Source organism: Argiope bruennichi, chromosome 11 (genome assembly GCF_947563725.1).
Source record: "Argiope bruennichi chromosome 11, qqArgBrue1.1, whole genome shotgun sequence".
Classification (NCBI taxonomy): domain Eukaryota; kingdom Metazoa; phylum Arthropoda; class Arachnida; order Araneae; family Araneidae; genus Argiope; species Argiope bruennichi.
Window position 1 is genome coordinate 73,909,760 of NC_079161.1, and position 27,748 is coordinate 73,937,507.

General features: G+C 30.9%; 1 protein-coding gene across 1 annotated transcript in view; it reads left to right on the forward strand.

Moving 5' to 3' along the window:
- Positions 1–27,748, forward strand: part of LOC129957621 (phosphoserine aminotransferase-like) — a 91,103-nt gene that overhangs the window by 43,275 nt on the left and 20,080 nt on the right. The window contains exons 6-8 of the mRNA XM_056070040.1: positions 2,744–2,838; positions 3,395–3,564; positions 25,281–25,409. Of these exons, the coding sequence (XP_055926015.1) occupies positions 2,744–2,838; positions 3,395–3,564; positions 25,281–25,409 (394 nt within the window). The remainder of the gene's footprint in view (positions 1–2,743; positions 2,839–3,394; positions 3,565–25,280; positions 25,410–27,748) is intronic.

Below are 27,748 nucleotides of genomic sequence, written 5' to 3' on the forward strand. Positions count from 1 at the left end.
ATATTTCTAGATATCCTTATATACACATAAAAAAGAAAACCATGCAAAGTCGAAACATTATTTTGTATGCTTTTTTTAAGTGCTTGCTAATATGCTGAAAATATTTCTTAAAAAATGCTACCATGTTTTAACAATATTAAAAAGTAAAATAGCCCCAGTAAATCTATTAAAATATTTATAACTTTACATGATTATCAAGTTGTGTTCTTTGGAAGTCAATTGGTGTAACATTTGTTAATATAAGTTGATTATTTTCAGAAAAAAATTGCGCGCAAGTGAATTCAGTCTTCGACAATTTACACAGAAAATGTTATTTTTTCACATACATTATAATTATTGAAAATTTTTTCACTGCCTTAAAAAATCCATAGTTAAAATGATAAATGTTTAATAAAACTGTAGTAAAAAAGCTATTAAGAATTTTTCTTACGTTAGAGAGAGTCACATTTAACCAACTTTTGAGGTCTGTTTTAGCCGTTAAAGGTCCTATACATAGCAAACTCTAAGAACTACTAATTAAGTGAAGATGTTAAATTTTTGAATGTAATTGATTGAACATTTTTTCGTCATTTGTTGTCCGCATAGCAATTATTTTTATTAATAGTTAATATCCACGTATTACATGTTGTATAATTAGAATTTTTTTAAATCTGAATATTCGTGTAGTACTAGCTGAGATACTCATTGGCATTAAATACTTCATTGGCATTAAATTTTAATGTTTTTCACAATTAAAAAAAATAATGGTTAAATTACTTGTTGCAAAAAACTAATCACAACATCGCTTATGCTTCAGTTTTTTTTTTTTTTTTTAGAAAAAAAGTTTGAAGTATACATAGTATACGAAAAATAATAAATGTATTTAATAATATTAACACGTGACGAAATCTCTAAAGAAACGTATTTTAAGTAACGTGCTTCCAACGCAAAAAGGAAAAAAAAATTTTTTTAAATTAAATATCATAATATTTAAAAAATTTTTATCGTCTGCAATTTAATTTTTAATTAAAATGGGAAAGTCTGTCGCAAAGAAGAATTCTGAAAAAGTTACAGATTGCCCGCAATGATTTTGAAAACTTCAGAAACCTAATTTTTTTTTCTTATAAGCAATTAAAAAAAATATGCAAAATTAAATTAAACTTTGTGGTAGGCAACTTAAATACGAGTTGATAACATGGAATACAAAAACAGCTATTTCCAACCGTGAGTTTCTGTCTCCATTGGCCATTAAAATTGAATAGTCAAATTTTGCATGAATATTTAAGTAATAGGAAATATCAAAATATTTTTCAAGTTAAAGAGCATTTTCCATCACCTATAATGAAAAATTTATCCTATTTAAATTTGTCTTCTTTTTTTTTCTTTTTTTTCATGTTTTGGCTTCGTAAAATTCTGCTTATTAAGTAAGTCTTGAGCGCCTCCATATTGTTTTGGTGTAACATTGCTCATGTTCAAAAATTACTTAATTTATCATTACTCAAATTTGCTTAAAACCATCTTTATATTTTATAGTATTTGGAAGAAAAAATTTGAAAAATATCTTTTTAGTAGTTTGCATTTCTTATGAAGAATAGAAAAATTACCATTATACTTTGTTTATATACAGTGGCTCAAAAAAATTGAGAGTACACCTTACTTTTACTTGATAAATCCGGCTTTCAATATAAACAACACATTACCGGGAAGTGCAAACATGTTTTTATTTTTACACATAACAAATGGTTTAATTTAGAGTAAAAAGAAAGAAAAATCAACCAAAAAATTCTAAATTGAAAAGTTTCAGAAGCATTCTAAATAAACATACGCAGAATTTTGCCTCAAAAAATTGAGAATACACCAATGAAATTCTTGTAATATCTCGCATAGAAAGAACGTGTCAGTATTTAGTTGCATGTCTTTTGGCTTTTATAATGGTCTCTAAACTTCATGGTACCTATTCAACCAATTTTTGATGGTATCTGATGATATTTTATCCCATTCTTCTTGCACCACTTGTTTTAAATGGGTTTTGTTTCTAATTTTGTGTTTTTGAACCACTTTTCCGAGTATGGCCTGCAAATATTCAATGGCATTATGTCGGGGTACTATAGTGGTATGTGTAACTGCTGTTTACAATGAAAAAGACACCATATTTTGACGTTACGTGCATTCTGTTTGGGGTCGTTTCCTGCTGGAAAATACCATCAAAACCATCAAAAATTGGTTGAATAGGTACCATGACGTTTAGAGGCCATTATAAAAGCCAAAAGACATGCAACTAAATACTGACACGTTCTTTCTATGCGAGATATTACAAGAATTTCATTGGTGTATTCTCAATTTTTTGAGGCAAAATTCTGCGTATGTTTATTTAGAATGCTTCTGAAACTTTTGAATTAGAAGTTTTTGGTTGATTTTTTTTTTAATTTTTACTCTAAATTAAACCATTTGTTATGTGTAAAAATAAAAACATGTTTGCACTTCCCGGTAATGTGTTGTTTATATTGAAAGTCGAATTTATCAAGTAAAAGTAAGGTGTACTCTCAATTTTTTGAGCCACTGTATATAAAGTGACATGCTATATCAAAATGTTGAAACGAATTCCCGTTCATTTAAGAGTTTAAGTAAAACGTTTAATAATTTATTCGGCCAAATTCTCTTTTCCAATATGTTTCCTTTAACTCTTTATTGCCTTTCTTTAAAATAATCTTCATCCATTTACTTCATTTTATTCCAGTAAGAATTTTATTTGTATTTTTTTCAGGTATTGAATTCGATTTCATACCGGAAACAAATGGTGTGCCTTTAGTGTGTGATATGTCTTCAGATATTTTAACAAGACCTCTTGATATTTCAAAAGTAAGTCATATTTTTAGTTCAAAATTGTTTTATTGCGCAACTCCAAACTAATGTAGTCTTAACTTTTCCACTTAATAAATAATGCAATTAATAATAATAATAAATGAGCAAAATTAACTCAGTTTGATGAATATCGATGTTATATTATTTTGAATTGGGTTGTTTCAAAATTATGCTTTATGTAAAACATTTTTCTGAAAACATTTAACTTTAACATAAACTGCAATTAAATCGTCTGCTAAACATTTATCAATATGTAAAATCAAAATATTAATTATAATTTTTTTTTTATTTTGTCATGGAAACATGTATTATCGTTTGCAAATATTTTAAATTTGAAAAATTAATTCAGAATTTTCGTTTAGAATAGATAACTTATTAGAGATCATTTCGGGAATTGAAATTGTGGCTTTATGATGTTTAATTTTTCGTTTCACTCTTTATCGACGATTGTTTAAGTTTTATTGCAGTTATGTAAGTATTTTTCAGTATGTATTTTATGTATACATTTTATGAATGTATTTTCCCGTTAATTTCGATATGTTTCTCCTTCTAGTTTGGTGTTATATTTGCTGGTGCGCAAAAGAATGCCGGAATACCTGGTGTTGCCATTGTTATTGTGAGAGAGGACCTTCTTGGAAAAGGGATGTCTGTATGTCCTACGGTTATGGATTACAAGATAAATGCATCAAACAAATCCTTATATAATACGCCTCCAACATTTAGGTAAGACTGTTTCAAAAAATAATTTCTTTAAATTCTATATAACTTTTTTCTTCAAAAATTAAATTAAAAATTGGGAGAAAACATTTTTAAAAAAACTTTAAGTTATCAAATTATTTAATTACTAGCCGCCTTTGGCGACCAGCCGGTTCGCCAATCTTAATGTTCGTTAAAATTTTAATAATTAAATATTTTATGCAATTCCTACTTTAATAGCTTCTTAATCAAAATATTTTAAGGCTTCAAATTTTGATTGTCATATAATTCATTCATAATATTATAAAGGCCTTCAGTCATAACGTAATATGTATCTCTCTCATTTTCTGTTAGCACCCGTAGAATTTATGCTTTAAATTAAAGTGGAAAGAATTAATCTTCAATTAATATAATAATATTTTTTACTGAAACAAAGCATTTTTTTTTTTTATAATCTGATTACTGAAAATAGAGTCACTCAGCGTTTAAACTTTATGGGCACTAAAGAATATCTTTTTTAATTTATTTAATATCTCAAGAATTTGTCAACAAAATTTTCTTAGATTCATTATGAGCAGATCGATTTTTTAACAATGTTTAATTTTAAATGCATCAAACACTTAGAAAATAAAACGAATCGTTTAAAATAAACGGTTGAAAACAGGTTTTAAAAAAACTACTTAAAAAACGATGTACTTAAAACTTATATTAGTTATATAAGTTTTAAGTACATCGTTATACTCGTATATACAAAATACGTTATAAATACGTACATCGTTATATATACGTTAGTTATATATACAAAAAATATATAACGAACATAAATACATTTTAATTACAAAAGCATACAACGAACCTAAAAATAATTTAAATCCAGTCCGCATCCGTTGATAATAATTGTCAACACAATGCGGAATTCAGAACACAATGCGCATGCGTGAATTTTCAACACCAGTTACGTAACGCAAATACGTGATTTTTGTTACGCCAGTTGGGGTAACGCTATGCGGATTAGAAATTTTTAATTTCCTTTATTCTGTTTTATTTTAATTCAAAATTACTTCAGAATGAATCTGAAACATGGATTAATTAACAATGTTTAATTTTAAATGCATAAAACATTAAGAAAATAAACAGAATCGTTTGAAATAATCCGCCGAAAAATGTTAACCCTAACCTCATTACTGTTGGGAGAAAAAAAAATGAAGCCTTACTCATTTGGCGGTGGGGAAAATGGAAGATTTTTTGGCGGGAAAGTTAGTTTTTAATTAAAAATTTAAATTCTAATTAAAATTTCAAAAAAGGGACCCCAAGTGCACATTCCCGACCTCTAAGGTATACATGTACCCAATTTGATAGCTGTATGTCAAATGACCTGGCCTGTAGAGCGCCAACACACACACACACACATTGAGCTTTATTATAAGTATAGATGAATATTAAATTCTGCATAAGAGATTGAATGAAAAGTAAATACAACTAATATTTCCAGGGAATTGCTTGATTAAAAAAAAATAATTTGGCATATTAATAAATATATCCTGTTTAGTAATAATTCCTTTCAACGAATGTTTTTAACTAGATGGTATATCTTATTTGAGATATTAATTAATATTTCAATACATGTACCAACATAAAAGATACCTCGATGTAGCGTATGCAATTAAGTTCTGCTTTTTAAATTAATATAGTAAATAGAGATTTGAAAATCAAAAATTCTAGAACTAATACTTGCTTTATTTTCTATTAGCTTCATAAATTGTAATATAATTCACTTACACATTATTAGAGCAAAAACAAACTCTTAATGTCTTTAGAACTTAGAAATAACCTGTTACTGAAATATTCGATTAGATCATCAGCTTTTAGTTATATTAAAATACAGCATATCTGACAAGTATCGCTAATGCTTACTTCAAAAATATACATGTCAGAAATCGTTTGAAATATTTTATAAATTACGAAAATAAATTTTTTCTCCATTTGGCAACACATAATATTTGATTTTATATTGTTATTTATCTTTAAGGTTATAAGAATCCTAACTTTGCTGATCTTCCAAAATCGACTTGAGCAAAGAATGTTCATTAAAACATATTTTCAACAGTGCAATGTTTCGGGAAAAAATATTTGAAATGTTACAGAAAGCAATTTTATGACAATTATTTAACAAAAATAAGAATATTTGAGTAGTATGATTTAAAGTAGTAAAGAATCCGTTAAAGATGAATCAAATTCTAGTAGATCATCCACTTCATATAATCCTCAATATGTCGATTAGAGAATTCATACTTAGTGTTTGTCGTTTAACAGTTTGAGTCTTTATATAATCAAGTTTCTAGTATATTGAAAACACGGCAATCAATCTGAATCATATTATTTCATGGATCTCCCCCCCCCCCCCCATGAAAATACGCCAACTCAAATTTGCCTTCTCATTGTTATTATTATTCAAGAATTTTTAACAAAAAAGTTCAACTAACGCAGTTCCACAAGCTTTGTATTTACCAGATATTGCACAGTATGAGCTGCTTTTGTCGTTTTGTGCTCTGAGTTTTGAGGCTTTTGATGTGATAAAAGAAAATACACTGTAAACACTGAAGGGATTTCACGAAAACAACATTAAGTCAACTTTGGAAATCGAAAAATGTTAATATAAGTGTATTTTAGTTGAAAGAGATTGCTATGAAGAATATGTGATAAATATTAATCAATAAATTTATATAATTTGTTTCGTGGCAACATTCTTGATTTTTTTTCAATCTTTAATAACTTTATCTTTAAAAAAATCCATAAAAATAAACTAAGATATACACTTATGATTTTAATTTATGAAACAAAGTTCCAAAATTTATTTTTAAGCGTAATAAATACTAAATAAAGTTAAGTAATTCATGTTGCCAATTTCGGTTCCATATGGAAATAGCACAACTCATAAGCAGTTCATCAAATTTCTTTAACACACGTGCAATATAAATAGTAACATCTTCTTCAAATAACGAGTGTACTTTTTTATAAATATTGTTGTCGTTGTAAGTGAATGGAGGTCAAATACCCAATTTCGAATTAACTGGACTTAAAGTTCTATAGAATTTCGTACAGATCCTAGAGTTCCCAAAAGAAAGCCGTAAGTTATAAAAATTCCCAATATGCTGAAAAGAAGAGATTTTTTAATACAGTATATTTTCCATAAAGTGAGAGAAATTTTTCTCGTGAATCTTTGACGGACGCACATCTTTACCTTCTTGTGATACTCTGGAAACCACGCGTGCAGCTGAATGATATTTTCTCTTGCAATCTCTGCAGCTTCGTTCACAGCAGCAGCTGGAAGTAACACAAGCAATAGAAATATCATGCGTTGTATTAATCCTAAAGAAACGCATATATAAATTCGAAAATCACCGCCTGACATGAAAGCAAAGCTGTAACAAACCCAAAAAATTCCGAGTAGATTAACTAATATATCGATGAATATTGGGAAGTTGAAGATATTGTCTACAAAAATCATTGTCTGTGTTAGCTCTTTGTAGATTTCTAATATGCTCCGGTAGTCTTTCTGTGCGATTAAATTTCGTGATTTTGACATGAATTCCAAGAAGAACAGCTTCATATACTAGCATGTGAAACAATAAAAACCTGTTACCGTAGTAGAAAAGCTGTGTAACAGCATGACGATATACACATTTAAAATATCATTAAACATTGAGAAATATCCTTGAAATTCTTGAGACAAATAGGGAGAATTCCAAAAAAACTGAGATTTGTGCAAATATCCGAAATATGAAGATACCGCCACAATGCATGCAATTAAAATAAATTTTATTATAGAATATATAACAATTCATCTTCTTAACAATTCCGCACAAAATCCAACATGATATCCTAGAAAGTTTCAGCAGAAGAAGCAAGATTTTCAGTCTGGACAAAATTATGGAAATATATTCAGATGTATGAAGAAGAAGAACTGTCCACTCGTCTTTAGAAGCGTTGATAAAAACCATCCACAAGACTTGAGAGAAGAAACTGGTGAATGACAAAATGAAAATGATAAATTTAGAAGTCCACACCAACTTCAGCAGCTTATTCTTTCGTACAGAGGTAGGAAAAGATAAAATTTCTATTCCTAGAATATGAAAAAGAAATAAAAATGGCGCGAATGCCCCATTCAACAATTTTCTGAAGTGTGTCATTTTTAAAATTTTTCTATTCGATTTTTCCTCTTAAATCGAATTTGCTGATGAACAGAAAATGATTGATTCCAATCTTTTTCATAATAAATAATTGTTACTTATTCCGTACATGGTTCTCAATTTTCATTTAACAGCGCATATAGTATACATGTTGCCACGGCTACAATTTCTCAACAACGAATCACAATCAACTAAAAGATCAATCATTTATGAATTGATAGTATAAGAGAAAATTTTTACATTTCAATTGAATAACCATAAAATTATTCAAAACTGCACAATAAAATTTCTTTTATCAAATCAGATGAGGTTTAAAAAATGTTAATAAAAAACTTTTGAAAAGAATTTTTTTTAAATGATTTCAGCGACGGCTGTCTATTATAAATTTATTTCCCAAGCTTTTCTATTATTCAATCTCATATATAGTAAGCGAAATTACTGCGATTTTGAGTTTTCTTTTTTAAAAAAACTTTCTGTCTAATAAAAACTCATTTTTTTCAATGATTATGCATTCAGTTTACCGACATAAAGATGTAAAACATAGTTTAAAGCCCCTTGCCGTGTTTAATCATTTTGAAAATAGTTAATTTCGATTATTTTTATTTTCTGTTGCTGTGTCTTCGTCTTTGCTGCATATTATTAAACAAAGCATTACAAATAAAATGTTTCTCTTCAAATTGCTTGCTGGAAATTATTTATGATGATCTAAAATAAGCTGAATCTTCATTGTTTTCTTTTGGTTTTAATAAATTTTAAAATTATATCCAATGTTATTTCTAGTAATTTGTGATTTAGCTGTGTTAGTAATTTGATTTTTCTGAACATTTGAAATTTATATAAAAAAAAATTGAATTCAGTTTTGTATTCTTTATATTATTTTGCACATTCTTGAAATTTGTCCAAAGTAAAGGTTTGTATTCAGAGGAATGAATTGCCAGAACCGTCTGCAACGATAGTCGAAATTTAAAAATATCCTCACTCAGGCAGAATCCTAATTTCTGTTTTTGTGTCTAACGACGACTTAGACACGCATTTTTTATGAGTGCGAATAAAACTAAGCATGCATAATAATTAGTTGTAATATCGTAAACTTCACATCTTATTTACATTTTTATGCCATATTGTAGCAGAGATTAATAAGCTGAGGTCTGCAATTTCCATTATATTCTCATTTCACCGTGCAATTGAAAGTTCTTTTATTTTCTTCTATTCAGTAATTTTTTAATTTTGTATTTGACAATACGCTTTTTTTATTACGAATAGAACACCATTTATTCCAGTTCTATTTTAATGATTAGTTTTAATTTGAGTGCTCTTGAACGTTATGTATGAAGAATATAGATCTCGCTGTAGGAAACGCAGATTAAAGAGAGAGAGAGAGAGAGAATTGCACGGTAGTTGGCGAAGTAAAGCCAAGAATATAAAAGTTAGGGGGTCACAGCTTTACAAAATATTTATTTGCATTTTGTTACACTGGATTGCTGCAAAGGTTAATGAGATGAGATATATTTTCACTTCATTTAGTCGTTAATGTTAATCATTTTCTTTCAATATAATTTTTATTTTGTATTTGTTATTGCCCTCTTTTCTGGGTCACTACTTGTTTCAAACTGATTTTAGTGATTATCTTTGATTTGAGTGTTCTTGTGCATTAGGAATAGAAAAAGTCTCACTGCAAGAAACGTTGTTTTTGATGTTATTATGTATTATTTAGAACAGTATTAATTTTAATATTATATATTTATAAATAATAATCTTTTCTTTTATTTCGTAACACTCAGTGAATGTGTGATCGCGGGAAAAAAAGAGGCCATTCAATTTTATTCTGCTTTCAATCATCTATACTTATATAAATCCCAATGTGTGTGTGTGTATGAGAGAGTGTTGGCGCTCTACAGGCCAGATCGTTCGATCTACAGCTACCAACTTTGGCACATGCATACCTTGGAGGTCGGAAATGTGCACCTGGGATCCCTTTTTTGAATTTTTAATTAGAATTTTAATTATTAATTAAAAACCAACTTTCCCACCAAAAAAATCTTTTCATTTCCCCACCGCCAAATGAGTAAGACTTGTTTTTTTCCCCACGCTAATGAGGACAGGCTTAACATATTTTCGGCCAATTATTTCAATCGATTTTTTTTATTTTCTTAGTGTTTGATGTATTTAAAATTAAACATTGTTAATGAATCGACCTTTCAGATTCATTCTGAAGTACTTTTGAATTAAAATAAAACAGAATAAAGGAAATTAAAAATTTCTAATCTGCGTAGCGTTATCCCAACTGGCGTAGAAAATTCACGCATTTGCATTACCATAATTGGCGTTGAAAATTCACGCATGCACATTGTGTTCTGATTGTTGACAACTCTATTTTCAACAGATACGAATTATCTACACTGTTTTCAAAATTTTGAAGGATTAACATTGTTTCAAACGATTATTTGAAACGATTCTGTTTATTTTCTTAGAGTTTCATGCATTTAAAACCAAACATTGTCAATTAATTGATCTGTTCATGATGAATCTGAGAAAGTGTTGTAGAACACCTTTTGAGATATTACATAAATTAAGAAATATATTCTTTAGTGTCCATAAGGTTTAAAAACTCTGCGACTCTGTTTTCAGTACTCATGTTAAAAAATGCTTCGTTTCAATAAAAAATTTTCTTATATTAATTGCAATTTAACCATTTCCACTTTCATTTAAAGCATAAATTCTACGGAAACTAACAGAAAATGAGAGAGATACATATTACGTTATGGCTGAAGGTCTTTATAATATTATGAACGAATTATATGACTATCAAAATTTGAAGCTCTAAAATATTTTGATGAAGAAGCTATTAAAATAGGAGTTACATAAAATATTTAATTATTAAAATTTTAGCGAGCATTAAGATTGGCGAACCGGCTGGTTGTCAAATGCGGCTAGTCATAAATAAAAACATAAATTGCCCTTTTAAAGTCAGCAATGTATACTAAAAGGTGCTATGACTAACATGTTAGTAGGGGATTGCCTGCGTATGTAAAATTGAACAGACGTTGAAATTTTCTATGGCAACAACCTTTTATTTTTTTTTTTTTGGATGTTATAAAAAGATTTCTGCATGAAAGATTACTTAGAATATAGATTTTAATTAAAATATGATGATTACGTACTTGGCAGTTTCTGTTAAGGGATTGTTCCCATATTTAGATGTTTAAGATTTAGGCATCTTCTAGACTTCGTTAATAGTATTTTTTCATTTTTATGGCACTTATAGAACATCTGTAAAGTTTGCAATCTACATATTGAATTCGATTGCTACTTCATGTATGATAAAATATTTACAATGAAAATTTCCGGGATGAGTCCGAAAATAAACATGCTTTCTTTTTTCCGAAAAAGAAACATGCAAGAGCATTGAAAGTTTTAATTAAATTGCATCTGAGCTTCATCCGTCATTACTCTGAAAGAATTAAAATGGAAGGTTTGAAGCAAAAGAAGTAAAAATCAGGGCAATTTTTTATTGTTTAAAAGTTGTATTAGGTTTGGTGTCAAAATTAATATCTTATCGTTAAAGAGAAAGAAAAAATTAAGGGTTCTTTTTTGCATTTTATTTCTTTATTAATACAGTACACTCCCGATTATCCGCGGAATTGGGTGGCGCGGCCGCCACGGATAACCAAAATCGCGGATAATCCGAAAAAAGCTAAAAACGGGTATAGCAAAAAAGAAAACAGTCATTCCAACTTTGAAAAATCGTTTTATGTACAATAAAACGTAAAATAAACAGCAGAAATGTTTAACTAACGCTTAATATTTTAGTATATCACTCAAAACTGACCTAAAATGCATTTTGTTAATGAAAACAGAAAAGTGCTTTGTATTTATGAGATGCGTCAAGGATACACAGAAAAATTAATACATATGTACTGTTTTAATACTGTAATGTATAATGTAATTACAAAAGCATAACTGTAAAACTGCACCTTTTTGAAAAAATCAGTCAAAAAAAAAAATTTTGTTCGGGCAGCGCGAATAATCCGCACCGCGGATAATCGGGAGTCTACTGTATATACTATACCTGTCATCAGTGCTTAATATTCATAAATAAATATAAAATGATATATCACTTTGTTTTATGAGCATATAAAAAAGTAATGCATTTCTTTCATTGATAAATTGTAACTTATTCATTGTAAATAAGTTTTCTTCCATATTTTCCCGGTAATTTAGTGTTCTATATAAATGTTTTTTAATTGCGAAAGATTTCGTTACACGAAGACGATGCTTGTTACAGACATGGAACACAAATTGTAGGGCATCACTCTAAATGTTCATTCCTTCATTCTGTATATACTTCATTTTTATTGTGGTTTCACTTTTTAGTTTCTCGTATATGTTATAAAGAGAAAGTATAGCAATCGTCAAAACGTTCAAACGCGAGATTCTGACGAATCTCCTCGTATTAAACCAACCTGAGTACAAAAAATACTACATTTTTGGAAAATTTCATTTTATTAGTCTTGACAAAGATAGAAACGCTTTGAGCTAGACAGGTGAAATTCGGTATACGGGATCAAAACCAAATTTGTAGAATTCTATCAAAGTTTGAGCAAAATCCGTTCAGATGAAGTCTGTCTGTCCGGCCGTTTGAATATAAGTTAGTGCGACAACTACAAAACGAAGAGATCTAGATAGGTAAAAACCGGTACACAGATTTATCTACAGTGTAGAGATCCGTCAAATTTTGTGCAAATCCAACTAGGAATTGACTGTCTGTCGGTCTGTACTTTCAGAAACTTATAAACACCATAATTCAAAAAAGCAATAACTTAAAATTATATCAAATTTTGTGACTACAAGTGTATTTCTGTGTCAAAATTTTATTTCAATCCATTGGGAAAAATGCGTCTAAAGCACAAATTCAATTTTTGAATACTATTAACGAATGACAGGGATTAAATGCCAAATAACCCGCCAAAGATCACACAACAGATTCAGTAAAAACGCTAAACACACCAAAAGTTTATATTTCGTAACTATTGGACGCCAGTGCCATGTAAGACATTCTTGAGAAGTTTATTAGAGAGTACGCGAGATAGTTTTGAACAGATTACTTGCGCTGGTTAAACTATTAATTATTACATATTTTACTGTTTCTAATATGAATTTAAATTTGAAAGCAGGTATAATCATACCTGCATATATATGATAATTCTATAATCATATATGAATAGAAATGTCGATTTAAGATAGGGATATCTTTAAAAGAATTTGTTTCATTCAACACGTGTACAGAAATCCTTTCAGAATCTCATGGTATCTAATGACCGTGGATAAATATTTCTGCTTTTTTTCGCTCCTTTTGTACTTGTGTCGTGCTGTAGGTTGACGTTCCTCGTCGCTTCTTGCTTGTTCATAAATTAAGCCTCCTGGGATGGAATAAAACGAAGTTTTAAAATTACAAAAGTGTCTTCTCTCTTCGGCCACGACTCTGCTTCTGAAATATGTATTTTACACACACACACAGTTTAACATTTGCATTTGTTTTTAAAATTTTTAACTTATTTTCAAAAGGATATAAGAAAAGCGCTTTAATGGGATTAAACAGAATAATTTGATAAATCCCAATCGTTCATACAATTGAGGCAAATAAAAAAAATGAATCGTAAATATTTTATACAAAAGTTCCTTATAATCTGTTTTTTTTTTGAAAATATAAAATATTTGGAAAAAATAATAACTTTAAAATGAATTTCATTTGAAATTTTGTTCCCTTTTTTGCTATAAAATATTTTTGTTTATCAAGATAAATTCTTACATAATTTTCTTTTTCAAGTAATTTAATCATTTCAACATTATAGTAAATTTTGAAATTTAGAGTTTAAAAATTTCAATTTGATTTGCTTTCGCCTTCCATTTAAATATGAAGTAAACGGAATGCATAATTTTATGCTGGCAAAAATAGCGGTAAACTAAAATACTAATCAAAACTTCGTAACTAAAATATTAATCAAATCAAAACTGTTAAAAAAAAATATGAGATATATGTTACATCAAAAATCAGTACTAGTTGCGCTTTAGTATTATGTTTTGGGTTTTTTTTAATTTTTTTTATTCCATTTATGATTACATTCTATATTATAGTAATTACAATTATAGCAGATTAATCTTATGAAATTTCAGTCTTTTGTAAGAAATATTCAGCACAAAAAACAAACATCAATTAACATAAACAAGCACAAATAAGTATAAACAAACAAAAATATGCAGCTCGTTATGTGTTATTTATAAAGAGAAATAATTTGGTTTGGCATGTTTGTAAAATTCAATATTTGCAATCTTACAAAATATTTATTAAGAAATAAAATCCATATTTTTCAGTAATTTCTTATATTTTCAGTAAGTGACATCATATGAGGCCAGCGAGAAAACCACAAAGACATAGCATTATAAACAATAAATATAAGTATGCATTATAAACAATAAATATAAGTATGCATTATAAACAATAAATATAAGTATGCATTATAAACAATAAATTGAGTCATTATAAATTTGTTTAATTATTAATTTTTCTCAGAATGGAACGTATTGCTTTATTTTACATCGATTCTTAGGGGAAGGAAAATTGTTTCGCATTACGATTAAGATTCAAAAACGAGTTATGCTCGTTAAAGGAGGCTCCAAAGTAATAATTTAAAAAAAAACAACAAAAAAAAAAAAAAACAGGAACATTCTTGTGAGCTTGGTTTCTAAGTAAATGCACATAAATCCGAATAACTAATGACTTAATTAATATCGTTGCTGGTACATGCAACTTGTTTTAATCTAAACATGTATCACTAATTGCGAAGAATTACTGTTCTTTTGAATTCTGTACAAATAGCAGCGTCCATAAAAGAAAGCCATAAGTTATAAGAATTCCTAATACACTAAAAAGAAGAGATTTTTCTATATGGTATATTTTCCATAATGTGAGCACAATTTTTTGCGTGAACTTTTGGCGTACGAGCATCTTCACCTTCTTGTGATACTCTGGAAACCATGCATGCAGCTGGATGATATTTTTTCTTGCAATCTCTGCAGCTTCGTTCACACCAGCCGCTGGAAGTAACAAAATCAATAAATATATCATGCGCTGGATTAATCCTAAAGAAATGTATAGATATAATTGGAAATCAGCGCTGGACAAGAAAGCGAAGATGTAACAAAACCAGAAAAGTTCAATCATGCCGACCAATAATTCGGCGAATATTGGGAAATTGAAAATATTATCAATCAAAGTCAACGTCTGTGTCAGTTCTCTGTACAGTTCTAAAATGCTCCGGCAATCTTTTTGTGCAATTAAAATTCGGGATTTTGAAATAAATTCGTTGAGGTACAGTTTCATATATTGACAAATAAAACAATAGAAACCCGAAAAAGTAGCAGAAAAACTTTGTGAGAGTATAAAGGATTGAAAAGTTAAAATATAAATGCATAATGATAAATATTCTTTCGGTTCTTGAGAAAAATAAGGTGAATTCCATATAAAATGAAAAATATGTACTTTTCCGGAATGTGAGAATATCGCCATGGTGGCTATAATGAAAATTGACTCAACTGAATATATTAAGATAAATCTTCTTAATACTTTCTGTTTCTGCACAAACCCCAACATGCTGGATATTTTAGACAGTTTCTGAAGAAGCAACTGAAGTTTATGTTTGGACGAAAACATGGAAATATATTCAATTGCATGAAGAATCAGAACAATCAATACTATCCATTCATCTTTAGAAGAGCGGAAAAAAACCATGCACATAAGGTGAGAAAATAGACTGGAAATCGATAGAAAATGAACTATAAATTTTGGAGAAGTCCATATCAACTTCAGTAACTTATTTTGTCGAACAATGATTGGAAAAGACAGAATCTCTATTCCTAGAATATGAAGAAGAAACAAAATTGGCCAAAATGCCCTATTCAACAATTTTCTGAATTTCGCCATTCTCAAAATTTCGTTTTACCTTTCTACTTGAATAAAAACATAATAATATTTTTTCCAAACTTATTCGTAAGAAATAAATGCTTGATTTGTCACTTTTTCATTATGGTTCTCACAACTTGTAAATCGTCATTACGTGTGTATTACCACGCCTTCTTTTTACGAAAAACGAATCACTGTCAATTCATCCGCCAATCGCCAATTTACCCGCCAATTCAATCGCCAATAATTATTCCAAACTTGTGTTTTTATTTTTACATTTTATAACCATGACATTTCACAAATATATCCAATTTGCACTTTAAAATTCAATTTATAAAATAGAGTGAAGTTGGAAAAATTTAATGAATAATTTCAGAAAAAAATGTTTTTTAATAATCAGTCTAATCTAAAAGGACATATTTCGCAAGCTTTTAAATTATTAATTCTTATGAATAAACGCATTTATAGCTCTTTCCATGTTTTTTTTTTTCCAAAAAACTTAGTACTTGATAACATTTCATTTCTCCATTTATTAAATATTCAACAGCTTAAAACAATTTATCAGCATGCTTTTAAACTTCTGATTACTTTTAACTCTGTCGTATATTTTCAAAATAATTTATTTTATCTCTTTTTATTTGTCGTTGCTGTGCATGCTTCTGATCACATATTAACATGCAATAAATTTGAAAATCAAAATTTAAATAACATGCATCTTCTCTTTCTAATATTTATGGCAAATCAATGTAGAAATTATTTGCGAAAAAATGAAATAAGTGAATAATAATTGAATCTTTGTTGATTTCGTTTGGTTTTAATACATTTTAAAATAATATAGCGTTTTGAATTAATTTATGTGTTTTTTGAGTTGCACCCATAGAAACAACCAGCTGGATAAGCGGATTTTCTTTAAATAGATTTCGTTCAAAATTCAGTAGAAATGCGATTACATACCATATTTCACACAACTAGATCAAAGCGTTTTTGAATTATCGTGTCCATAGACAGATAGTCGGACAGTTTGCCGATTGTCAGAAAAAACTGATTCGTTAAATCTTGACTTCGAATTTTTCGGTGATTTCAGTACTTTGTATACTTCCTATTCGAGGAAGTAAATAAAAATATATAAGATGCGGAAGTAGAAATAATACCTGTACAAAATATGCGTGAAGCTTGGACGTATGGTTTAGGACATAAACGCAAAAATTTGGAACTGCAGCATGGTGAAACAGCAGTATGTTAACTTCACTATTCATTTTCATTTAATATATAAGTTTGCATTAAAAAGGCAGAATATGTTTATTTTAATAATGTTTTAAATAAAAATATCGAGCAATGCTGTTTCTTGAGATTTAGGGGACAAGGCAGAGGGACCTTTTCTCCCGATACAATATCCAACATTAAATATTACAAATTGCAAGACATTTATTGTTTTTTGTACTGTAGTGAAAGCTTATAAGCCAGTTAACTGCTACGCTACCCGAGCAATTGCTTTTGTATTGTGGTCATGTTACTGGGCTGCGAACCACAAGGTTCCAGTTCTATCCTCGCTCATCGCCAATACGCTACATTGGTGACCTCGGACGATGAACCTTCAACCTTCGTACAGCTGTTGTGGCGCCATCTACCCATACGCAAGCAAAGTCGTCAGACTCATTTGACGCAGTAAACCAAAGTCGTCAGACTCACTTGACGCAGCAACAGCAACCACTCACCCACACACGCTCGCCATAACGCTTGGCGCTTCTCAAATGGGTACAGGCGCATTAGACTCAACAGCTAAATAATACATCACCACTCAACGGTTATATCTTTTGTCTCACCTCCGGCTCACTGGAGGGAGAGTTTGTAGTGAAAAGCTTATAAGCCAGTTAACAGCTACGCTACATGGGCAATTGCTTTTGTATTGTGGTCATGTCACTGGGCTGCGAACCACAAGGTCCCAGGTTCTATCCTCACTCATACCAATCACGCCACTGTACATTTGTCGAATCAATGAGTTCAAACTTAGTTATATTAACAAGGGAAAAAAACCCTTAAAAAATGACTTTTTTTAATGCCATTGAAATTTATCTCTACTAACAATAAACATGAATATGTGTGTGTGTGTGTTTATCTGTATGTCAGCTTTCTACAGGCCAGACTGTTTGATCTACAGCTACGAAATTTGGTACATATATATACTATGGATGAGCAAGGAGTTGTGCAAATAATTCAAAAATACAAAGAACTGTATGGTTTATATTTATCATCTCATCTTTACAACAAATTTCTAGATTTCTGTCAAATTTTGAGCGTAATTCATTCAGAGTAAGTCTATGTCTGGCTGTCGGAGTACAAAGGAACATAATAACTAACGAGCTGGAATGGTCTACCTGATACTTTCACATTTTCTCTCCAATGAAGGTCTAATCACTCTTCCTCTGTATAAAATTGCGGATCTTTGGTAAGATCACGAATTCCTTGCATATGACGCCTTTTTAGGCGATTACCCTCCAAAATATGACCCAAAACTATAGTTGTAGTCACAAGGTAACAAAATGAATTTCATTGGTAAAATTTATGAATTATTGCGTTTGTTTGCATTCGAAAATGCAGATTGGCAAATGGTCAACCATTTGTCATTTTGGTTCAAAATTTTAAAGTATCTGTATTTTAGATGGTGAATCTGTGCACCAGATTTCATCTGTCTAGCTATTGGGGTTTTGTAGTTATCGAGTTCTTTGTATTCGAACGACAAATTTTCTTGATTGGCTAGCTAGAGAGATAGATTTTCTTGAATGGATTTTGTTCAGAGAAATTTACAAATTTGGTCGTAATTATATAAATCAAATTTCAACCATCTAGCTTAAAATATTTTTCAGTTATTGTGTTCACAGTAAACAGACAGACATAATACCAAAAAAAATATTTTTTTTGACTGAGTGAGGTCTGAAGCTTGGAGGTTCGCCAAAATCTCGCGTTTGAATTGTTTTAAAGATCACAATTTATTCTCTGTACTTCGTATACGGGAAATTAGAAAAAAGTAAAGACTAGACTGATAAAATCTTGTCACACAGGTTATGCATCTAAAACTTAGATCAATATTAAATTACAAACCGACAAGGGGATGCTCGTTTGTCGGTATGCACTTCTGCATACAAGTAAACGCTGCAATTCAAAAAAGGGACAACATTGGTAAAGGAAATTTAGTATGTGATCTGATTAAAATTATAAGACTATATTACATTTTGATTTCCATCCTGACTGAAAAGAATCCTCCTTTTGACGTCTGAAAAAAGCCTTCAAAATGTATGTTCAATTTCCTGATACTTTTGTATTAATAGCATGCTAACGATTAATTACCGAAGATCGCACGTGCAAAGATTTATCAAAAATGCGTATTGAATTTTGAATATAATCTGTCTAGAGAAAACAGTCTGTATATTCGTCTTTATTTAAACTTAATAATTGACAAACGCCACGGCTTATATTAAGGAAACTTTCGTATAGTGTCTTGTTGCCAAAACTGCAGGTCTATACCAAATTTTGGATTCGATTCGGTAGAAAGGAAAGTTTCTATAATAGAAACTCGGGTTTTATGTAATGAAACACAAAGCGAACCATATTGTTTCTTACACGAACCATATTGTTTCCTACACGAACCACATTGTTTCCTACACCATATTGTTTCCTACACGAACCACATTTTTTCCTACACCATATTGTTTCCTACACGAACCACATTGTTTCCTACACCATATTGTTTCCTACACGAACCACATTGTTTCCTACACCATATTGTTTCCTACACGAACCACATTGTTTCCTACACCATATTGTTTCCTACACGAACCACATTGTTTCCTACACCATATTGTTTCCTACACGAACCACATTGTTTCCTACACCATATTGTTTCCTACATTAACCACATTGTTTCCTATTGTTGAAGTGGGTATTGAAGCCACTCATGTTTGTGGCTTGCCTTGGCCTTCTATGATTTATTGCCTGCCTTCTTATACTAACCACCCCCACTATATATATATATATGTGTATAAAATGCAGAGGCGAACAGAAAAGGAACAGGAATAAAATATTCAAGATTGTCTTAGAATATGAGAAAATGGAGGAGAGAATTCTCCCATTGGTTCTCTTTCAAGCTGCAAAAGGGATTCCAAATTTTCATTGGAATAGCGTTTTGAGCATGCTTCATATGAACATGAATTGGCTGTTTTGCTACCTTATTCGTTTACATACAAAATTATGAGATAAAACTTTATTCCTAAGATCGTGTCAACAAATTTTCACGATCGATAAATAAGGTTCGTGATCTTAATTTGTTTCTGAAAATAATCATAAAGCAAATTGCTCGAAAACAGAAGTTATTAGAATCAACGTAAAGTGGACTAATCCGTTCTTAGCCTAGACTGTAAGTCTTCAGACTATGCGACCCCAGTATATACAGGGAGTCCCACAAAATATGCAGCGAACTAATATTTACAGATACGGATAGAGCATTTCAAGACGAGTATTTTGATGTATAACACGTGTGGTCCCCGAATATAGCGTCATAGTCTAATTAAAGTGTGACGCTTGTGTCATGGAATCTTCAAGAAATGAGGTGGAAAAAACAAGTGCAAATCAATGTTTATTGAGAAATTTCAATACAACAAATTTTCGAAATGTCGGCCGTTCGAACAAATGACATGGTGAAGTCTGTCCTTGACCTCGGTTTCAACTGCTGCTCTCAAGGCGTCCAATGTTGAGAGCTGTGTGAGATGTCTCTCGAGCTGTGTGAGATGTATATACAGGTTAAGATCCGGTGAGTAACGTGGGCACTCTATACCATTGCCTATTCTCATAACGGAATCCAACCTGATCAGTCTATCGTGAAAATGTTCCGCTATGAGATTGAAGTTTCGCTGAGTGCGGTGAGGTCTAGCACCATCTTACATAAACCAATAATCTCTTATCTTGCTTATGCCATGCAAGAATGGGATGACACAACCATTCAACACGCCAAAATAAGCTTCACTGGTCACATTTTCGATAAAAAAAAAAAAAGAAAACTGGCCCAATGATACTCTCGGGAGATAACGCACATCAAACTATGAGCCTGAGTGGGTGCAGTGTTCGGAATATTGCATGATGAAGATTTTCAGTGGCCCAGATCTCTTTGTTAACATATCCTTCGAGGTGGAAATGCGCCTCGTCACTGAAATAGATCCGAACGGTTAATGGTGATTGATTTGAATTTTGTAAGGAAACAGAGCCACATAGGAATTTGTATATTCAATTACAGGCGCTCTTTTTCTCTCATTTGCTGCCAAAAATTTTCATAGCCACCTTGGGAAACTTCAACGTTGTGCAATCGTCGTATGTAAAAATTATCGCTTTTCTTGATTACACAATAATTTATTTGATAGTGAAGATTGTGGTCTGGGTGAAATGACTTGAAGACACGTGTTGTCTTTTATGTGGTTTATTGGTAACATCAACAACAAAAGGCGCATGAGTACGCCATAGTGTAGTAGGCCTAGAAAACGACACATAAAACTTCTCGGAAGAGAGAGAGAACCAAGATAACACTCCCCCTAGTACAGGAGTCAAGTTCCCTTCTACTGGGGAAAAAAATATACTAACATCAATTGGCATCTAGGTCCGCGCAGGAAGACCACGTGGTTAACTGAATTCTTAACATCGTAATTTGGAATACTAACCGTCAGATTCGTAACTAACGTTCTTCGTGTAATTAAACTATGGCGCTATATTCGGGGACCCCACATGTTATACGTCAAAATACTCGTCTTGAAGTGTTCTATTTGAATCTGCAAATATTAGACACTGCACACCGTGCGGGACGCACTGTATATTCGTGTTTTGTGACACATTTTAAATTTGAAATGCTATTGTTCTTGTTTATAATGACACTTGCCATGAACAAGCTCACAGACGAAGTCAGCGATTTTAAGCCAAGGGAACGTCTCTTGTTTTAGTAGCGCCAACTAGGGCCAATAGTACGTCTTAGCTACTCATGCATCACATTCTCTCGCACAACACCTTTTTACAGGAGGGCACATTCACACATCTCATAGTTAGAACAGAAGAAGAACAACTATGCCCGAACCGGGACTCGAACCCAGGACGGCCAGATCATGGGGAAGACGCGCTACCCCTATGCCAGTACGCCGACAGCTATTATTCTTAAACTGAGGTTTTTCTCCTATTAGTCTAAGAATGCTGTGCCCGCAGTTATTTCATACCTGTATTCTGGCTGGTTCATATGAAATAGAGAAGTGTGTTAACCGATTTTCAATATTAATTTTTTTTATTGGTTTCAAATGTAGGTTTACAATTTCGCTACGATTCCTGTTATTAACTTCACTTGGTTTTGCATTCATTAAATATAAAAAAATCTATTTAATATTTTTTATTATTTTTTTTAAATATGGTGCTCAAAGGTACAGCATAGTGTTGTACTTTTGACCAGCACTTATTATAAAACATGCGCAAAGGAATTAAGAAATAAAAAAAGGAATTTCATTCATATAAAATGATAAGATAGTTATTTTTGATTAAATTTCAGATTTTAATATCAAATTATTTACAGAAGTGTTATTTAGTCTTTGAAAGGTTCGTTCCTTTTAAAATATATTCATTGTGTTATCATTTAATAAATAAGAAATTTTTTTCCTAAATTTAATAATTTAAAAAAAAAATCTATCGCTACTTTCAGAATTTGTTTTTTCTTATTTTTTTTTAAAGCAGAAGAATTTCTTTTAAGTCTTTTCTGTGTTTCTTACTTTGTAGTTTTAAGACCATCATTTGATTTTAGTAACTTTTAATGATAATCTTTGATTTATCTTTTTTTTTTTTTCATTACTTGCTCCTATTTTTAACTGAGCCTTAAGGAAAAATCTCACATTGTCAAAGGATATTCTTAAGAAGTCAATGGTATATTTAGATTGTCAAGAGTATGAATGCGATTTTGTGTTGGCAAACCTACAATGGCTAAGTCATGCATGAGGCATGGATGAAATATGAGTCTATCAGTTACAGGTGCCAGCAGAAACTCTTCTTTCGTAAAAATATTCGTTTTAAAGATAACAAAATCCATAACTTCAAACCCTTCCATGATAATATTTGAAGTCTGATTTAGTAACCCAATTTAGCTACATCACAAATTGTAATAGATTTACGTGTAATACTTGAGTAAACACCCTTTTTTCCTTAGTTTAATAATTTTGAATAGCCCAAATACCTTCCTACAAAATTGATGCATTCAATGATTTGTTGTATGTATAAAATATTATGATAATTGCGCCAATTTTGTCATCTCAACAAGAATGATTTCGTGAGTTTCATGATTAACAAGGAGTAACACAGATTTTCAGGACTTGGTCGAATATGTTAGTAAGTGCTTAAATAACAGAAAGTAATATTGTGAAATGAATGATAGATCGAAAAGTACTCTAAAAGTAGAAAATTTATCTCATAAGAATTGAATATTCTCTTAGAATAAAGAGATTAGGCAATATCGTATATCAAATTATAAATTGAAATATTCTTGAAATTGAAGTATTCTTTAATTAATCTTCTTCCATGAGTAAACTTCCAGTCGACAATAAAATGAAAAGAAAAAATTTCTTTGGAACTTCCAAAACATACTTACCCACCCTTCAATATAATGACTTTTTTAGATTGAAATGAGAAATAGAGAATAGACCATATATGCATTAAATATAGATGACATACGTAAATAACCATCTGAAGAAACAGTCCTTAGTTTCCTTTAAATATGAAATATTCTACTTCTGACGTGGTCAAAGAAGTAACACATCATGGTAGTCAAAAGTACAACATGGTATATACTTTTACTTTAAATCTTTATAATGCATCTTTGGTTTTGAATGGAAAAATCAAAATTTTCACAAAATTAGAGGATTAATCTATCTATAGTGCATACACTGACATCATTTATTAACTGCATAAAAATGCCTTGCATCAGAAGATAAAAGATTGTGTATATAATATTTACTTTTTAAAAACGAAATCAGATAAATGTTTTTATTCATCTAAGTCTCCATTTTTTTAAAAAAATAGCAAAAAAATAAATAAATAAAAAATAAGTAAACAGTTGTTAATCTTTATACTAAACTCAAAAACTTTCAATTTTTGTCACCTGTTGCCACCAGAAGTAGAAATGATCAGAAATACAAGACTTTCCGCTATCAGTAAGACACTGATATTCCACTTCCCCCAGTACGCTAATCTGTTGGATCTCTAATTACCTTCTCCTATTTTTGTCGCTTTTTCTTATATATTAAGCGATGCATAGTGGATAGGTTTAGGGCTAATAAGAAATAATAAAATTTGACTCCTCCCACAGGTTTCCAGAAGAGATCACAAATTTTATCTTCAAATGATTTGAAAAGTGTAGAAAAACTGTTATGAATTTCAATACAGCTTCCCTGCGCAATCACTATCATGATAAGGAAGAGAGTTTTACAAATAACTCTAACTGATGTCGAATGGATGCCGGATCAATGATATCCATCTTTGATGATCATTTGATGACAAAAATGTAGCACCTAGAATATTCGAGAATCTTGGCTATCTCTCTAGGATTCGAGTTTTGAAGATTGGTCTAGAAGCTTCCTTGCCCTATCATGGAAACTGTAAAAATCCAAGGGAGCTGAGCAGTGAGTGGTCAGTCGAATGGGAGCAATAATCGAACCGAGAAAGAATAGTTGAGTTCTCTCTGAGAGTTTTGAACTTTTGCGATTGTTTAATAGCGATTTGCTGCTTATATGCCGATGTTTACTCCAAGTACTGCGGATGCATATGCTTCATCTGCGTTTTGCTGCTGTGAATTCTGGGTTTCGTGTAGAATGGAGCATCGTTTCCTTGTTGAACTTTTCAATATACAAATCACGGATGGACTTTAGGTTTTCCTGTAATAATAATTTCCCATTTATTTGTCAATATATCCATTTGTTACGCCAGTCCCCCAGTGGATGTACGTGAAAAAAGTTCATTATGTGGGATAATGGAAACTGAGACTTTAATATACAAGAAACATGAAGTATATGCAATAAAAACACAGCCGAATATACACTCACAACACGAGCAGACAGAAAACTGGTAATTAGAGCAGTGCTAAAAGAATACAACTACATAGGTCACTTTTTCTTGAACTCTTCATCGAAAAAATTTACTGAACGTGTCAGCCTTTGGCATTTATATAGGTTTTCTGATTCACAATAGAATTATCTTGAAAAATGTTTATATCTCTGTTCTTTATAGAGATAGGCCCAAAATTCTTGCATTTTCCGGAATCTCCAGTTCTGTAAGATATCGTGGCCATATTTACCATCAATGTTGAGGGTTATTGACCTGGTATCCACTAAGAATCGATGCAAATGACTCTTTCCAACCATTTCACTAACTTCCCAAAGAAATGATATGATAGATAATATCATTAATCGTAATAATATTTTATCTGTAATCAAATGACTTTGATAGGTTATCATTTTTTACTATATGTAAAACATACGTTTTCTTGTTGATAAACTGTAACTAATAATTAAAATCATGTGTTTCATTTTCAGCGTATATATTCTTAGTCTGGTGTTTAAATGGATGCTGGCAAACGGTGGCATTTCTGCCATGGACAGAAATAGTGCCATTAAATCTGGCCTCGTCTATGAAGTACTCGACTCCTCTGAGGGATTTTATCAGTAAGTACTTTCACAGTAATTATTAAAATTTTTACAAATCATTTAGCTCTCTTAGTGCAACATAACTTGGCACTCAGATCATTCCATGTGAATGCAGGAACAAACCAATATAAATTAATATCATTTTTAAAAATATTTATGAAATTATACGAAAGCTCGACTGTGCACATATAATTGTTAAAAAATGATAATAAAATTGTAACAGCTGCTTATATGCTGCTCCGAATGTAAAATTCCATTCCATTCTTTAAGATGTCTCATTCAATCCAAAATTTTTTATTTAATTTCATATTCCCCCTCCCAGTCGAATTTAGTCTAGTTAGTACAGTTATATTAAGGTTCTAGTTTAAAGCAACATTAGGGATATTTTAGAACGGACCTCGTAATTTTGAACCATCGTCAGATGACGAGGACGGCACCTGAGCTGGCATCCCTGTCTCCAAACGACCACGCCAAGACAGCAGGGGAGGCATTCGGCTCCAACGGTTTTAACGTGCACCAAACTCTTTTAAGCAATTATCCTCGGTCTAATCGGGTCTCAAAGCTGAGATTTTATCACCAGGCCACCGCGGCCCACACCCCTGCTTATCAAATATAAAGTTATAAAACATGTAATTCGAATAAGATTAGTATATAATGAAGTTTTATATACATACATATTATTATATGAAACAACCAACAGTTAATATTAAAATGAGTATGTGTAAATTGTTTTAATATTTGCAAAAGAAAGAAAGAAAGAAAAAAGTTTTGGGAGACAAAAAAAAAATCGGAAGTGGCCTTCCCTTCACTTTTTCACATACTCCACTCCCTTGCAAAGAAATTGTTTCTCCACATAAAAATTGTAGACCTTGTTGAAAGAGGCCTAGAACACCAGAAGTGTTCAAGTTTTCAGAGTCCCACACATGAGGGTTTTGTGCTTCATAGTGTAGAAAAGGAAAACAAATATGCATTTCGATGCATATTTGTTTTCCTCTAATGAGTCAGCTAATATTTGTTTTCCTCTTTTAGTCAGCTAATTGGAACAAACAAAAAAAAAGCTACAATTTCCGTGCCAAGATTATATACTAAATTTCATTTATCTAAATTGTTGCATTTTTGACTTATTGCTTTGACGTACATGAGAATGTGCGGTATCGATAGATGGCTAATCAATGGCGGATTTGAAACTAATCAATATTGAAGGCTTTAAAACGATATATCAAATTTTATTTATCTATAGTTTTATAGATATCTTGTTTATTTGCACTCGGACATGTAGAGAGTCAAAATTCCTGTGTATGGATTTCTTTCAATGCTTGATGGAAAAAGCAATAAAGACACAGAAATAATTCCAAATATGTGTTTTTAGGACTAAAAAAAGTTTGAAATTTGGAAAAAAAAATCATAAAAATTTGATAATGCCGTATGCTTGGCGCAGCATAATCAAATTTGGTCTTTCAGCCCCCCCCCCCCAAAAAAAAACTCCACTTACAAACTCGTCAAACCTTGAAGGTTGGATTTTTTTACGATTACAATGCCTTTGTTTTGTATACTGAAAAGTTTCAAAGAAAATCTAAAATAATATACCTGGCGTTTAGAAAGAAATATGGTCGGTCTGCTTTTATGGTTCTGACAGCTGAGCCCTCTCCTGAAATGTTATTGATTGCAGCCATAACCAATGAATCTCATTCTTCTGACAGCAATAATATTGAAAGGAGAAAGTTGGAAAAGATTTGATGCCGTATAAGGGTTTTTTTTCCTAAAGTATCCCAGGCATCCATTATGAAATGATATCCCGCTTCCGGGTACTGACTACTCTATTCAATGGATGACTTTTCCCCCTTAGAATTATAGACAAGAACTCTGTGAGGCCTGTGGTCCATCGAAAAGCGATCTCTGACACTTTTCAGAAAAGCTTTCATTTCTGTTATTTGGATTTCGTCTTTTTTTTTTTTTTTTTTCAAATAAAGTTAAGAGTAAATTTTGAAATATAAATCCAGTCTCTTTTCAATTTGAAAAAGAATTTCAAAGATTGGCACAAATATTTACTAACATGTATGGAAAAATGTCCGAAAATGTGAATATGTAATTACTTCCATATCTAGAAATATTAATTTAAGAAAAAGCAGTTGCAGTCAAACTTTGCTTAAAGAACGCGTTGCATAATGAGCAAAATAAAAAGTAAAGAAGAAGTGAACAATTGGCGAGGAGACATCGTGGCGCCACAGGCTGGATTGGTCTGTATGAGTCCTAAGTTAAGCACTTTTTTAAAGAAATCATTATATCTACATGGAAAAAGTCTTGGCGGAAAATCGTTTTCTAATGCAGATATATTCTATATCAGATAACAGAATATC